Below are 16,714 nucleotides of genomic sequence, written 5' to 3'. Positions count from 1 at the left end.
GAAAGAGACCTAAAAGAAATGAGTGTGCACAAAACACCCCTAGCTGAGGGAAGAAGCATTTCAGGCAGAGGAGACAGCAAGTGCAAAAGCCCCAAAGTCAAAGAATAGTTCGCATATTCAAGAACAACAGAACCCACTGCAAAGGCAAACACCCTGAGAAAAATAGACCACCCCCACGAAAATGCCCAGTGCTGTACTCTAAGGACATCTGGTGCCCTCATCTATTTTTATGCTTTAATTACTCGTGACAAATATGAAAAGTTTTTCTTTATAGAACCACAGAGAAAACATCAAAAGTTATTACAAACTTTTTTTAGAAAGGAGAACATCAAGAATTTTGAGTACACTTGAAGCTGTTTGATGCCAATTCTCAAATTAAGGTAGAAAGTCATTATGTAATTTATTTCCACTTATTCACAGTGCAATGTAGAAGTTGCTTAATGAATGTTTGTTGAATGAATAATTATTCAATGTGTGATTGGAGATATTTAGAAATGAGGAACACAGCTAATTGACTTTCTAAGAAATCACAAAAGGCAAAAAGGCAAACTTCTGAAAGGGCAATCTTTTGTGCTGTATAGTCTTAGGAGGTTAGCAAACTAAATGTAATCTCATGCTTTCTGCACACTGAGCCACAAACTTACTGTTCTTTAATTAGAGAACCCTTCTCTCCATTCCTGGAAAGGAAGCTTTTTTTTTTTTTTTTCTGTTGAGAACATTTCTAACATTTCAGGCTAAACAATTTACTTAGAGTAGGAAAGAGAGTAGGAAAGAAAAGGAAAGAGAAAAGAGAAAAAAAGAAGAGGGTAGGAAAGGAAAGAGAAAAGAGAAAAAAAAAAGAGAAGAGAAGAAATAGGCACACTGGTGTAGATTTTATACAATTAGAAACAGTGCGGTAGATTTTCCACTTTGTGGACCCAAGCCAGAAAGTGTGCAACTTTTGTGATTTATAAGGACTTGCAAATAGAAAGGCTATCTGGCATACTGTTATAGGGTTTGCTCTAAACTGCTATTACCATGAAATATTCTTTGGATTTTCTTAAGATCATGAAAACAAAGTTGAGAAAAAGGAGTTCAATAGATGCTATATGTAATATTTTTCACTTCATTTAGAAATGTAATCATTTCAGTTCTCTCAATATGAAGAGAGATCACTACTTCTCAGAGACCAGTGCCCCCCAATAAAAGAAGTGGAACCATGGACACGACCATTAATCCAGCAGCTCATCTTAAGAATAGATGTGCCAAATGGCCAATAAGCACCTGAAAAGATGTTCAGCATTAATGTCACTAAGGAACTTGAAATATAAACCAAAACCAAAGTATAAACCAAATACTGTCTCACATCCACTAAGATGGCTATAACACAAAAACAAAACAAATAAAAAAAAACAGAAAATAACTAGTGTTGGTGAGGCTATAGAGAAATTGGAGCCCTGGGATACTGCTGGTGACAAGTAAGATGGTGCAGCTACTCTGCAAACAGTCTGGAATTTCCTCAAAAAGTTAAACCTATCCATACCATATGCCCCAGAAATTCCACTCCTGGATGGAATACCCAGGAGAATTGAAAATGTATGTTCATACAAAAACTTGTAGACAAATATTCATAGTGACATTATTCATAATAGCTAAAATGTGGAAACAACCCAATGTCTATTAACTGTTGAATGGATAAACAAATTAGGTATATCCGTACAATGGAATATTATTCAGCCATAGAAAGGAATGAAGTAGTGATACATGCTACAATATGGATGAACCTTGAAAACATGCTCAGTGAAAGAAGCCAGTCAGAAAAGGCCATCTATCATAAAATTCCACTTAAATGCAATGTCTGGAGACAGAAGTAGATTAGTGGTGACTTTGGGCTGGTGGAGTTTGAGGGGGGTGGAGGGGAACTGCTATGGGCATAGGGTTTCTTTTTGGGGCGATGAAGATGTTCTGTAATTAGTGATGGCTGTGTAACTTTTTGAATAGACTAAAAAACACTGCTTTGTAACTTTCAAAATGTATCTTTATTTTTAAAAGTCACATAACAGCTATGTCCCCACCCCCAGCTTAAGAAATTAAACATTATGTGTACAGCTCAAGTGACCTGTATACCCTTCCCTGATTACATTTATCGTCCACCCCCCATCAGAGATAATCACTACTTGATGTTGCTACTTACCATTCCATGCATGTCATTATAGTTCACTATATACTTATAATCCCTCATAGATGTTTTGTGTGTTTTTAAATGGTATATACTTATGTACCTTCTATAGGTTACTTTTTTATCACAATACTATGTTTTAGAGATTTGTGGATTTTTTGGGGGGGTTATTATTAAGTGGTTTTTTCACAATGACATTTAGCACTTAGAATTCTGAGGTCATACTCCCAGATTTAGCAATCTGTTAAATGTCTTTGCCTACTTTTTAAAAATCAATTCAATCTGGTGATTCCTTCAAGCATCTCCAACTATCATCGAGCTCTTGTTCAAAATAAAGGAATTTTAAGTGCATGTAATAACATAAAGGCTTCTTAAGGACTCTAACATAAAACAACTCTTGCTTGACTGAGGGGTAACTTACAAGGGAAAACCTTGCATTATATTCTTTCATATATGATAAATCATACTAAGATTAAATGATAAACATAATTAACCTTACATACTTCAACCAATGACAGGGACTCTCTACATGGTCATTCTGGCTTTAACCACTAAAATACTTGTTGTAGACACTGTGGTTGCCTCTCAAACATGTATTCCTCCTTTCTTTGGTTAACTATTAGTTTTTGGAAACTTGTACCATCCCTAGACAGCTCACCGAATTTGGACGAATTTACTACCTTTGACCACAGTTACTGGTTCAGGGATAGTCACATGTTACAATTTGTGGATATGAGATGGAAGAAGGTATCCGATGAGGATAATTTCCTTGCTTTTCAGAAAAAGCTTCTACAAACTTCCTTCTCTCTCTCTCCCTGATTTAGAAGGAGAAAGCAGTTGTTGTTACTTACTTTTAGGGGAGTTATTACTTACTTTTAGGGGAACAAAAGGACAACCAGCATTCGGCCATTCTTCTTTATTAATAAAATCCCAATTTTATTCAGAGCAGTAATGCATCCAGCTAAAAAGTATTTACATTCCCAGGCTCCATTTTCCAAGGTTGACCATGTGAAAAATTCTAATCCTTAAGATGCAGCACTAAGTCCTTAGAGAGGACTTCCCTTCCACCAAAACAATGATAAAGCCACATGAGAAGTCTTTTGATTTTTATGCTCTCCTCTTCTTCCAGCTGGAACTCAAATATGATGCCTGCGGATGGAGCAGTACTGTGACTATAAGGATGAAAGCCACAAGCTAAGGATAGTGGAATAGAAAGAATGTACTGGGGTCTTTCACGATTTCTTTGAGCAATTTTAATAAATGGCTGTGGATTTCCTACCTCCATACTTTCTGTTACATAGAAAAAAATAACCCCTTATTTGGTAAAGCCACTATGGTTACATTTTTGTTATAAGCAACCTGATGCAATTCCAACTGATATAACTGTTGAATCAAAGGTTGGGTTTTCAAATATATAAGTCAATTGTTTCTCAATATGTTTAAGTCATTTTGAACTGAATTTCTATTATTTGCAACCAAAAGCACCCTAAACTGATAGAACCTTTTAAGGAAAGGGTGGTACTTCTGACTGGTCTCAACCCTCAGCGGCTAACCTGCTACCTGACTAAAATAGATCTGTACCAATGAGTAGCCCCTATGATTACAGGGAAGCTTCTGCAAACTCACGGTGTTACCTTGCTCGCATAAGGCCACCCAACTGTAAAAGCGGAGGAACAAAGAAATAAAACATTCTTATTAATAATTTCATTAAACACCTAAGACACATACTCATCAAAATTGTTGAACTAACAAAGCTAGGTGGCTTTTAGTGAACCATGCCTTTCGTTTCCTGTCACTGTCTCCAAACTTTCCTATATCCTCATCCTTTCCTTATTCTGTTCTTTACACTCTACTACAGCAGTTAAGAGTGAGGGCTCTTGGGGGTGCCTGGGTGGCTGAGTCGGTTAAGTGTCTGCCGTCAGCTCAGGTCATGATCTCAGGGTCCTGGGATCCAGCCTGGCATCAGGCTCTCTGCTCAGTAGGGAGTCTGCTTCTCCCTCTGTCCCTCCCCCTGCTCGTGTTCTCTCTCTCTCAAATAAATAAAATCTTAAAAAAAAAAAAAAAAGAGTGAGGCTCTCTAGTTAACCCCATATACGTTCAAATCTTCCATCTATTACTTGCCACTTAATGTGACCTCGTGCAAGGTACTTAATTTCTCTGAGTCTCAATTTTCTCAAATGAATAATGGAATAATTCTACCAATCTCACAGGGTTCTTGTGAGAGTTAATTGAGCTAAGGTTTGTAAAATGCTTAGCATAAGGCCTGATATATAGTAATGATTTGGTCAATACTATTACTTTTAGGGTTTTGGTTTTTTTTTAAGATTTTATTTATTTATTTGGGAGATCAAGGGAGAGAGCATAAGCAGGGGGAGGGGCAGAAGGAGAGGGACAAGCAGACTCCCCGCTGAGCAGGGAGCCCAATGCAGGGCTGGATCCCAGGACACTGGGATCATGACCTGAGCCAAAGGCAGACGCTTAACTGACTCAGCCACCCAGGTGCCCCTTACTTTCAGTTTTTACAACAGAAGAGGTATCTCTCCTCTTGTCGAAGGCTAGTTCTTACCTTAGGCTCTGGATCCCACCCATCCTCCTTCCACCTCCTCAGGGAGTTTTAACTCTTGATTATATTTTCTCTCTAGTCTTTGTCTTCAACCTCTCTCTATAGGCCCCTTCCCACTAATATGCATAACAATGATGATGATAATGATAATGATGATACAGGAGATGATGGGATTTGAAGCATAGCTAGAAGTATCCTTTTTCAGGAGGAAGGACATCTCATTCAAGAAAACAGGAAGAAAGGGGAGATGGGTCTTCACACAGGCAGGTTTGAAGATCGGCAGGTGGGAAAATAAAAAATTTCCTGGTGGATGTTTTCTATTTTCTCTGAAACAAAAGGCAAAATTACCTCCTGAGAGTTAAGTAGTTCAGAAGAGAGGATAAAATGTAGAAGAGTGAAGGTTGAAATAGTCATTACAGAGAGTAAGGAATGTAGTAGTATTTCCAGGCAATGTAGAAGTCTCAGTTGAAGCTGAGGCTCACGTTAGTGAATACTGGATCCAATCTCCCCTGGAACTGCCTGAGTGCTGACATAGTAGCAGGTAATTGGTTCACTTGGAGTTGGAGTCTTGCCAGGGAAGTGAAAAAAAAGGAGAGAGGAGTCAGGAGGAAGAGTGGAATGACCAACGGTGAAATCTAAGAATAAAGAGGGAAATGAATACATAGGCAAGTAATAATGGAGAAAGACAGAAATGGACTCAAGATCCAGATGAAATAAGAGAAGAGTGGGACCTGGGACCAGGTACCAATTCTAAGAGCAAGGGAGAGTACCCAGTGAATTAGTAGGATAACAGAAAAGAGAAATGGGTAAATGATGGTAGAACATAGCATGAGCTACCATAAGGAGGGAGAAAAATGTTCTGGAAGTAGCATTGGGGAGTGAAGAAAACATCCACCAAACCTCTAGCAAGTACTTTGAGTATAAAAGAAAAGTCCTCTGGGGCGCCTGGGTGGCTCTGTTGTTAGGCGTCTGCCTTTGGCTCAGGTCATGATCCCAGGGTCCTGGGATCAAGCCCCATATGGGGCTCCTTGCTCAGCAGGAAGCCTGCTTCTCCCTCTCCCGCTCCCCCTGCTTGTGTTCCCTCTCTCGCTGTGTCTCTCTCTGTCAAATAAATAAATAAAATCTTATAAATAAATAAATAAATAAATAAATAAATAAATAAATAAAAAGTCCTCTGTAGAATGGACTCCAGACTCAATAATATGATTGGCTATGGAACTGTACATATGATCAAAGTGAATGTAAGAGACAATATACCAAAATTCTACACTACAATTTTTTAAAAATCAGCTGTACATGTTTAGGACAGGAGGGATTTTGCTTAAAAGACTTTCATGTAAAAAAGTCAGAGACAGTGCAAACAACTAAGTGTAACTACCCCCAAAAGTGTCCTGGTCACAATTAATGAACCTATATATAGGAATGTGTAAAATTGTGATAAACAGAATTTCCATGTTATTTTCTAAAATTGGGATTAAATAATTCACATGTACTGCTATTTAAACAATGTTTGAGCGAAGAAATAATGTCCTTTTATTTGTTTTTAAGTAACTTTTAATTAATAAAATTAAAGATGGATATAAATTTTTCTTGATGCAACTTTTACAAAAAGAAAAATCTCCATAACAAAACTCCATTTCAATATTATATATGATAATAATTTGTGATTTTGTTCTTTCCCTAATTAGGTAATAGAGTACGAACAGATACGACTTTGTCTGCTGGTCTGGGAGGGTTCCTAACTAGGAGGGTCCCTAACTGGGAGGGTTTTTATCAACTAAAAAAAAAAAAAAAAAAAAAGGAATGTGCACATTTTGAAGTAAAAGAAGCCACCTTAAGTTACTTGTTTATTTCAATATAATGAATTTTTTTAAAAAAATTCATGCCATATTATTTTATTATTGTTATAATGTTTACATAATAAGGTAAAATTGGGAGAAGAAAAATTAAACAAAATAGCTTTCTTCCATTTACTTTCTTTTGAGACAGTATGGTATTATGTTAGGTTTTATATAATATGTTTTTACAGATTAAATGCCCAAATTTTAACTATATACTATTTTTAAAATAAAAACTTTTAGATGCTTAGAAGAAACTACAAATGTTCTGTGAGTTCTTAATTTTGGATTTGCTCTGTCATCAATACTATAAAGCCTTTCCTTGACTATCAGAAGCTTTGGGTATTTGGGTAAGCATTAATGCAAATCCAGGGCATGTTCTTGTCTTTCTGTTTTCATATTACCAAACCTAACCAGCCATACTGTAGCTCTCCAATGCACAAAGTACTCATACTATATAATCTGAGACTTTTGCAACCACGTATTTTAAAGGACTCATCGAGCCCTGAAAGGCAAATGCTATCATTCAAGTTCTAATTACATGCTACCTGGGTTTTACAGAACAGAAAAAAATGAGTACTGTACTTCCTAAATACATTTTTTGAACACAAGCAACTTCCAAAGTAAATGCCCCAAATATTGTCTGAATGTATCACTGTACAAATAGCTCAAGCACTGGCCTATTCAAATTATGTTCTAGTTTCTCCCAATGCTGCTTCCACTTGATAAATTGGTCAATAAATGCCAAGTCAAATATTCAAGTAAATATATTTTCATTGTTATTGGCAGACATATAATTAACTCTGAGAATAAAAGATACAAGAAATCAATTTATGATTACTTCTTCAGTTGTTCCCATTAGTCATTTACATTATAATTGTGGTCCCACTTTAAAAATCTTTATCCATACACATACACACCATTTTGACCATATTATAAATCAAATTATTTCAATTACAAATTAGTATTGTATGAACTGTGAACCTCATATGTTAATTTTATTAGTAAGATACCATGTATATGAGCTGATCAAAAAACAACGCATATTTAAGAGCCTATATTAATTAGTAATTTCAGCAGATGTTTCTAAACAATGTTAAGGACTTGCTCTGTCTTTTCTCAAGTATAAATATTTGAGTCAACATTTTTTATGTATGTGTATTTAGCAACAAATTACATTTCCATTTTCAACAAAACAGGCTGCTAAAAAAGAAAATAGTACAAAGAGTAAACCTATTTTTTTTCAAAGAAGACATATAAAGAGCAAATTTTTTTTTAACATTTGTTATCTGTCAGGTCAATATCTTCACCAATCCGGGAAAAATACATTTTGTATAAAAACTTACATAAGTGACCTTTTAAAAACTGCCCTAAACTAACTGCAAAAGCTTCAGATACATTATTATATGTGGATTTCGTGAAGAAAAAAATCTAAGATGAGCTCAAGAAATCTGTTTTAATAAAATATGTTGTCATTACTCAATTGTTACTTTCATTATGGTAGTCTAATTGTTTTTAATTATATATCATGGGCAAGTCATTTAACCTCTGTGTTTCCTCACCCATAAAAGGAGATTAATAATGGTGCCTCATCACAGGATTCCTGGCAGGGTTAAAGGACTTAATATGGGTGAAGCATTTAGAATAGTGCCCGGCATACAGTAAGTGCTCAGTGAGTGTCAGCTAAGCATTACCTAATTGTATGTTTTGCCTATTACTTCTATTAGCTTCCAGTTACCAATCCTTAAAGTATCTCAATTCTTTTTAAAGAAAAAGAAAGCTACATCATGACGTTCTTAATGCTCTGCCCTTCCCATCGGTTTATAGTGTTAGCAGCTACTTTATCTGCTACTCACAAGCAAAACAGGACCTAGGGTCTCATTGAGTAACAGTCCAAAATTCTATCTTAAAAGACAGCACTCTCCCTATTATCTTACTATTAGTACTCTTTAATTCATTCAAACACCAAAGTAAACTAGGTGCTAGGCGCTGGCTACAAGCTGTGGAAACAAAAGATGGTTAAGAAAAAAATTCCAGATGTGTTGCCCCCAAAACAGTGAGGGATACAAACACAAATGCAAGTAAGTACTCTTGTTTAATTGTAACATGGTGCCCTGAACTATAATAAAAAAAATTCTCCAAGCTGTCCGACGGTGGGCTTCACAGGTGACATTTGGGTAAGACTTGAAAGAAGAGCAGAAACTCACCAAGTAGAGAAGGGATCTATGACTACTTTTGTTCACAAAGAAAACTAGAAATTCCTCACACTAGAAAGTTAAAATAGACTTTTTTTTTTTAAAGATTTTATTTATTTATTTGACAGAGAGAGCCACAGCGAGAGAGGGAACACAAGCAGGGGGAGTGGGAGAGGGAGAAGCAGGCCTCCCGCGGAGCAGGGAGCCCGATGTGGGGCTCGATCCCAGGGTCCTGGGATCATGACCTGAGCCGAAGGCAGACGCTTAACAACTGAGCCACCCAGGCACCCCAAAATAGACATTTTTTTAAGCAGACATCCTCAAACAGATTTCCCATTGCACACAGCTTGCTTAGTTTATCTCTAGGTGTTGAACAAATACTTTTGAATGACTGTCGTCCCCCCTTGCCCCCTAGGCAAGGCCTTCATTAGGGCATACTTGGATGATGTTCTTAGCTCCCTTCCTCCCAGGGCTCAGAGAAATCTTCCTAAAACCACTTTTATCACACCACTCCCTGATCAAAAGCCTGGAATGGTTTCCTCCTATTCCCAGAAATCGGCTCTGCTCTGACTAGATTTCTCTCCCAATATGCCTTGGGCATATTTCCCTTTTGTTCATATCCTCTCTCTGCCCCAAATAACTTTTCTCCTATTACTTATTTCTGCCTTTCCAGAATTCTACCCACCCTTCAAAATCCTCCTTCAAGAAGCCATCGGATTTCCTTGCTTCTACTTAAAATAACATAACTTTTCAAATGATGCAGAAAAGAAAGATGCTAGTGAAAAAATTCTACTTCGGGATGAAACAAATGTCCAAAATGTGGTAGAGAATTGAAAAAAAAAAAAACAAAAGGCAGAGACTCGTTGGAAAGTTATATTCCAATTGTTACATCACGCAGCACACTTCTTGAATTATTTACTATTCAAAACGTAGAGCCTGCACCAACTACTTATTGAACAATTATTTTTTCCAGTGACATCGGGCTCTTTTAAAAAGTTAACCATCCCGCAACATGGACAATCCATTCATTATTACTTAAACTGGTTTCTTTAGGACAAGTGCCTATTAGAATGAGTGTCCTTGGATTTGGAGTTTGAAATATTACCCAGCAATATGGCACTGCACTAACCCGCCCAGGAGTGTGCCTCCTACTTGAAGGACAACTGGTTAAATAGTAAAATATCTTCAAAAAGCCAAGTTCAAATAGATTTTTTTCAAGTGAGAATGCGCATGCTCTGCACGTCAAGCTACCTTAGATTCCAACTTGTTTTTCTCTTCGTTCAGCTCCTCGGTTGCTTTCTTCATATCTTCACGACATCTGTTTATCTCCGACCTTACTGGAATACAAATGAAATCCCTCAACATCTCTAACTTTCTGAAGTCCCCATGTCTGTGCACGTGGACAGCGGAGCCCCCTCCCTGCTCTGACCACGCCTTGGCTGCTGCCTTCGCTCTAAGCCCCCGCTCGAGGAGACCGAGGCCGCAGAGGGCGACAGAAGCACCGACCTTCTCGGATCACGCGGCGACTCTCCTCGGCCTGATGCTCCGAGAAGATGATGTGCTGAAACAAGGACTCTAAACTCATCTCAGGCCCGGGCTCCCGCGGATCGGTTGACGCCCTTCAGGATCTGCTGGCAGAGTCCGAGGCCCCTGGAAAGCACAGGGAGGACGGAGGACCGCGCAGGGCTCTCCCCGGATGGGCCTCCGCGCGGGGCTCTCCCCGGGATGGGCCTCCGCTCAGGACGCGCGAAGCGGGGCGCCAGCCCGGCTCCCGGCCTTGGTTTCCCCGGTTCACTAGCAACAGACAACCAGACAACCGTTTATCCCCCCTCGCACCCTCTCTCTGCCCGGGACAGAAACTCTGCTTTCGTTCCCTGGCTGAACGCAGCTCCCCTCATTCGAGGACCCAGGCCCTCTCGGGGTTCCCTTCTGTGCTGGGGGCAAATAAAAATGGAGGCCGCGAGCCGTGGCGTCGGCGCCGGCCTGGGCAGCACCCCAGTGTGTGGCTGGCCTTTTCCTCTCCACCTCCTCTATTTTTAGGGAGAGGTCCTCATAATGCTCTGCCCCACAGCAAAACGCGTACTTGCTAACAATACCGCGGGCGGGAGACCCTCCTGCGGGCTGTGGCAGGTGTGTCTGCTCGGCCTCGCTGGGTGGGGACTGAACTACGGCGGCCCGTTGGGCCCAGTCTGCGTTCAGGCGCTTTGCTTTGGCCACATGGCCCCAAAGGGCTTAAGGCTTTACTTGGACTTGTGGTGATCTTTCTCCGAGGCGCAAACACCCAGCATTATAAAGAACTAAGTGCTCATGATTCTAAATATAAACTGCAACGTCTTATCCTTTGACTGTGGCAGAGAATGCTATAAATGTGCAACGTCTGACATTCCGTCTTAATCATTCTTTTGTAATCAGGGCATATCTTTTTAGTCCGCTTTAAAATTAATCATTGCCTTTTGTAATCAAGCTTCAGTAATATTAACACTTCAATATCTGCACAATGTGTGTCAGAGACCAAAGTGGTTGCTAATTAAAGCTTAAACATGAAAGGCACCTTTGGGACTTTTGCATGGGATTTTTAAATTAAAAAATAAAGCATTTTTAGTTTTAGTAGGCCAAAATTGTAAGATTATAATAAACATTTGACTTTTTTTCTGAATGTAGAATTGACACTGGCTAAACTTCAAAAAATATATATATATTTTGAATATATATATTTTTAGATTTTATTTATTTATTTGACAGAGAGAGAAAGTGGTAGACAGAGGCAGAGTGAGAAGCAGGCTCCCCGCTGAGCAGGAATCCCGATGTGGGGCTCGATCCCAGGATCCTGGAATCATGACCTGATCCGAAGGCAGACGCTTAACCGACTGAGCCACTTAGGCGCCCCTAAAAAATAATTTTTAGTTAGATTGTATTAGAATTGAAAGAAAGTAAATGTGAATTCTGTCTGTCCCATCATCTGTATAAGAGTGTTAATTAATATTTCATTAATGCTGTAGTATATTGGGCTATAAGTTTTAACCTATTCCAAATTTCCACCTCAATTTCCATCAAGCCATGTATGCATAAAACTTAATTTTTAAACTGTATTACAAAACAATACATACAGAAAAGTGTAATGCTGTAGAAAAGAATTACCCATAAACATACCATTCAGAAGCAAGTATTAATAACATTTTGGCTACTGCCTTCCAGCTAATCCTTCCCACCTTGCATTTTTCTTTTACAAGTTTGACAATATTGTGGATAATAATAATTATGATTAATATTATTTATTAAGTATATGCTGGGCACTATTCTGAACACAATGATTTTTACTATTACCTTTATAGTATTAGATGAGAAAACTGAGAGCAGGAAAGTTAAGTATCTTGCCCAAGGCAGCCTACCTTGTATATATACACCTTGTATATGGCAGAGCTAGAGCTGAAACCAAGAAATCTGAGATCAGAGGCCATGAATTTAATTTTGGATACCGCTCTGTTTTCCTTTGATTACATCATAAGCATTTTACCATTTCATTGAAAACTCTTCATGAATATACTTTTATATCTTCATAATCCTCCATCATGTGATGCATGTGTAAAACTTAGATATACTGAAATAAATTTGACTCTTTCATCCGTTCGAGGATGGAAAACAAAACTGAAATTGTGGCTTGAACCATTTTCTTTGAGCATTTGTTTGGAAGCTTATGAACTGTGCCACGGCGCTATCAAAGGAAAGGGCTTCCAGAAGATAAATTATATTACTAATTAATATCACTCCCTTCAGAATTATTTCCCGTGGACTTGCACAGGGGGCATCCTCACAAGGAGGCTGCTTTTCAAAAGCATGCTGCTCTTTAACATTCCAATTTTATTAGTTACACTCAAACTCACATTTATTATTTAACATGTTCTTTCTGTACTGAAAACTTGGCAGAGTGGAATTTAGGCAGCCTTTCGGGAGCCCAGTCGCCTCACTCACACAGGCATATGCAAGAGAGAACTGCTGGAAATTCTGGAATGGGGTTATGGGGAGAAATGGCTTCTTCATCTTCTGCAGTCTTCATATCACAGAATATTTGGGTGCTTTTAAATCCCAAGTTCAATTCTTCTCAGAGGCATCACCACTATAGACATTAGCAGGGTTTTTCCTTTTATTTGTGGAAATAAACATGATCTTGCAAGCTCACAATTCAAATTTTAAGTGGTTTTTTTGGTTTTGTTTTAGATTTTGTTTTATTTGAGAGGGAGCAGGAGCGGGGGCTCCCCTCTGAGCAAGGAGCCTGCAGTGGGGCTCCATTCCAGGACCTCAGGATCATGACCTGAGCTGAAGGCAGATGCTTAACCAACTGAGCCACCCAGGCGCCCCAAATTTTAAGTGTTTTATAATAAGGAGTAAAAGTAACATGTTAGGATATTAAAATATTATTATCATATACTAGCTTTATTCATATATTTTCTTCAGTAAGATATTTATTCTTGTAGATATACATGCTGATTACATTCTATAATATTCAGAGCAAGAGTAGCATTACTTCAATTTATGCCAAATAAAAATGGTATACGGCATGGTAAAACTAGGGCATACCATTTTTGGAAAACGGTATCTTATAAGTCTGAAAAAATGATTCATTCAACAACGGTTTAATGAGTCTCTGCTATTCATTCAACATTCACTCAACAAATATTATTGAGCATCTCCTATGTGCCATATTAGAGAAACAACAACAGGATTTAATAAAAACAGAACTACGTAAAAACTATTTTTCTTCCCCCGGATATTTCTAACCTCATTGGAGAATTATTATATTTTTCAGCATTTTGGCATCAGTATAAACGACTGCTTTCAGATGTTTCAACAGATGTTCTTCAGAAAGAAAGCCAATTATTTGCATTATGATACCCACATATGATTCTCAGATCTAAACTTTCCATCTGTACATGTTTCATTGAATTGCATACCTATGGAATATAAAAGTTAAGATCACTCATTGTCTCTCAACCTCAGACTTTTGTTCATAATAACTCTAGCACCTGGGTTATTGAGCCATTGATAATTGCTTTGCTAGAAGGCCTTACATAAGGCTATATTGCTCTTGTGATTTAAAATGCATTTCCTCTCCATTCTTAGATTGATGACTTCCCTAGGTTCTAAACCAGGCTTGCAAATACCCACTAGCCCAGGGCATATATATTGCAATGAAAAGAAGAAAAGTAATTCATTTATTTTATGTTTTTCTTAGGGCATCTGCCAAAAAGAAAAACAAAACGTAGGTTCAACCAAGTTTAACAACGATTTATTGAGTATCTACTAAGTATAAAAAAAAATCTCTGCTAGGTACTAGGGAGGATACAAAATTGAAAGGTACAAGCCCTGTCCTCCTGGAGGTCATCATCTATCAAATGGGATGTAGCATGCACAAATACTCCTAAGCAGACTGTATATGAGAGCTTCACCCTTGTGCTAGGGGAATATGGCAGAGGGAGAAAGAATAAGTCTGATGTAGGTGATCTGGGAGACTTACCAGTAGGGGATAGATATGAGCTACCTTTTCAAGGAGGGTGTGACTTCAATAGATAGCGAGTAAGGGATAAAAAAAAAGCAGAAAGTTAGATGAAGCCAACATCTAGACGGTCTTTAACAATTTCATATATGTGACGGGGGACCATGTCATGTTTTCCAGCAGGTGAGTGGTCTGTTAGAGTTGCTCCTGCAGTCAATCTGTGGCAGTGGGTTTGAAGCACTAGAAAGGAAGAGAATAACAGCTAACATGTATTAATAACTTACTACATGCCATCCACTGTCTGAGACCTTGACACATCTTAATTCTCTTAACCAACCCAGTAAACTTAGAAGTTCAATGCTTTTACTTTTTTCCACATTACAATTGGAGAAGTGAGGCAGAGAGAACTAAGTAACTTGTCCATGGTCACATATGGTAGGAGAATCAGGATTTAAACCCTGATAAAATCTTAAAGCAGATCCTTAACTACTTCATTTCCTGCCTCCAAAAACTAGAGGCTGGAGAAAATAAGACTGTTTCAGCAGCTGTGTTTCATTTCAAAGCGGATACATTTCCTAAAAAAAAAAAATGCTTATCATCAACAAGTTAATATCTTTTCAGAAGATATTTTTTGACTTATGGAATTTGGATTAGTAACACAATCTATGTTTAACCAATTAAAATCAAACATGATTTAAGGAAAAATAACTGAGAATGGATCATGCGTTGTAAATGCTTATTTAACCAGCTGTGTATCTAACATGTAAAACTAAAAATGAAATTTGTATACAAAGTATTATATTCAATTCCTAATATTTATATTAGTTTCCTAGAGCTGCTATAACAAAAATATCACAGCTCAGTGATTTAGAACAACAAAAGTTTAGTCTCTCACAGTTCTGGAGGCCAGAAGTCTGAAATCAAGATGTTGGCAGGGTTGGTTCCTTCTGGGCCCTCTGAGGGACAATCTGGTCTTTACCTCTTCCTAGATGCTGGTCCTTGCTGGTAATTTTTGCTGTTCCTTGATTTGTAGATGCAACACTCTAATCTCTACCTCCATTGTCCCTTGGAGTTCTTCTAGTCTGTCTCTGCCTCTTTTTCTCTTTCCTCTTCTTATAAGGACACCAGTCATATTGGATAAAAGGCCTACCATACACCAGTATGACCTCATCTTAAATAATTAACGTCTGTAATAACCCTATTTCCAAATAAGGTCACATTCTGAGCTACCAGAGATTTAGGATTTTAATGTATTTTTGGGGGGACACAAATTCAATGCATATAACAGACCTTAAAAGTTAAGTTGCAGGAACTAGTTATGATTTTTAAAAAAAAAACTTAAGTGGCTGATTTATTTCTATTACAATCAATGTATTTTCGTGTTTAGTGTTTATTTTAGACTTTAGAAAACATCTTGCACAATCCTTTTATTTCATAGATGTTAGCACGGAGGCCATGGAGGTTGATGGATTTCCCCAACATGGCACAGGCAATTGATGTCAGAGCTAGGTTTAGAACTCCTTCTTAATTCCTTCTGCTCCAATGAAAGATCTTTTTTGTTCACCAGTGGCTTTCAACTACTTCAGTTAAAAGAACTCCTCTTTTATCTTTTTTCTATATTGAACTTTCTAGCAAGAGTTTGAAGAAAGGGTATAACAGCTGGGGTTCAGAGCTGGCCTGGGGCAATTCACCTACTATAGGAGCCCTTCCCCATTAAGGAGATTAGATAGATAGATAGATAGATAGATAGATAGATAGATAGATAAAGAGAAAAAGAGAGAGGTAGATAAATATAGGTACATATAGAGAAAACACACATGCATACATACATATGCATATATATATACAAATACACACATATATATGATAAAGTCATATATATAAGTATAAATACTTAAAGGTATCAATTTTATTTTCAGTCTTACACTTCCATAATAGAAATGAAAGTAAACTGTCAATTCTTAATTATTGATTGAGAAAAGCAAACTTGTTTTGGTTGTGAAATATACTGCATGAAGAAATTCCAATAACACGTTAGGAGTCATGAAATAGCAAACTCTTTGTAATTAAAAAGCTGTAGTGAAACTGGTGAACTTGGATTTTCACACTGTCAGGGTCAGGAGCCCAGCACAGGGTCCAGGAAGGCTTTCCCAGGTGCCCCGACCCAGGAGGTTAGCCTGTCAGCTCTGGAAAACAAAAATAAAACACAACCTGGAAACCACTCTTCTTCACCTTGTAAAATTCATTTGTTTATTTAATAAATATTTATTGGGTGGACACTGTATGTAAGGCAAATAAGAATTTTCAATTACAAAGATGAATAAACAAGGGCCTTAAAATCTTGTTGTATCAAGTTGCAGTTTTCATGACAATAAATTTAAGTAGTTTGGGATTACACAGAAAGAATAAAAAGAGAAATTTAAGGCTTTTTTTTTCTTACCAGTTATTTGTTTTTATCATTAACATAGC

The 16,714-nt window shown here is 37.7% G+C and overlaps 1 protein-coding gene across 3 annotated transcripts in view; it reads right to left on the bottom strand.

Moving 5' to 3' along the window:
• Positions 1–10,910, bottom strand: part of CCDC172 (coiled-coil domain containing 172) — a 57,122-nt gene extending 46,212 nt beyond the window's left edge. For all 3 annotated transcript variants that reach the window (XM_032423435.1, XM_032423436.1, XM_032423437.1), the window contains exons 1-3: positions 10,838–10,910; positions 10,261–10,404; positions 10,006–10,091 (exon numbers count right to left, since the gene is read on the bottom strand). In XM_032423435.1, coding sequence (XP_032279326.1) covers positions 10,006–10,091; positions 10,261–10,339 — 165 coding nt within the window. In that variant the 5' untranslated portion in view covers positions 10,340–10,404; positions 10,838–10,910. The remainder of the gene's footprint in view (positions 1–10,005; positions 10,092–10,260; positions 10,405–10,837) is intronic.
• Positions 10,911–16,714: the final 5,804 nt, after the last annotated feature.

This window comes from Phoca vitulina, unplaced genomic scaffold (assembly GCF_004348235.1).
Source record: "Phoca vitulina isolate PV1807 unplaced genomic scaffold, GSC_HSeal_1.0 scaffold28, whole genome shotgun sequence".
NCBI classification, from domain to species: Eukaryota; Metazoa; Chordata; class Mammalia; order Carnivora; family Phocidae; genus Phoca; species Phoca vitulina.
This window is presented reverse-complemented; position numbering and strand designations above follow the sequence as displayed.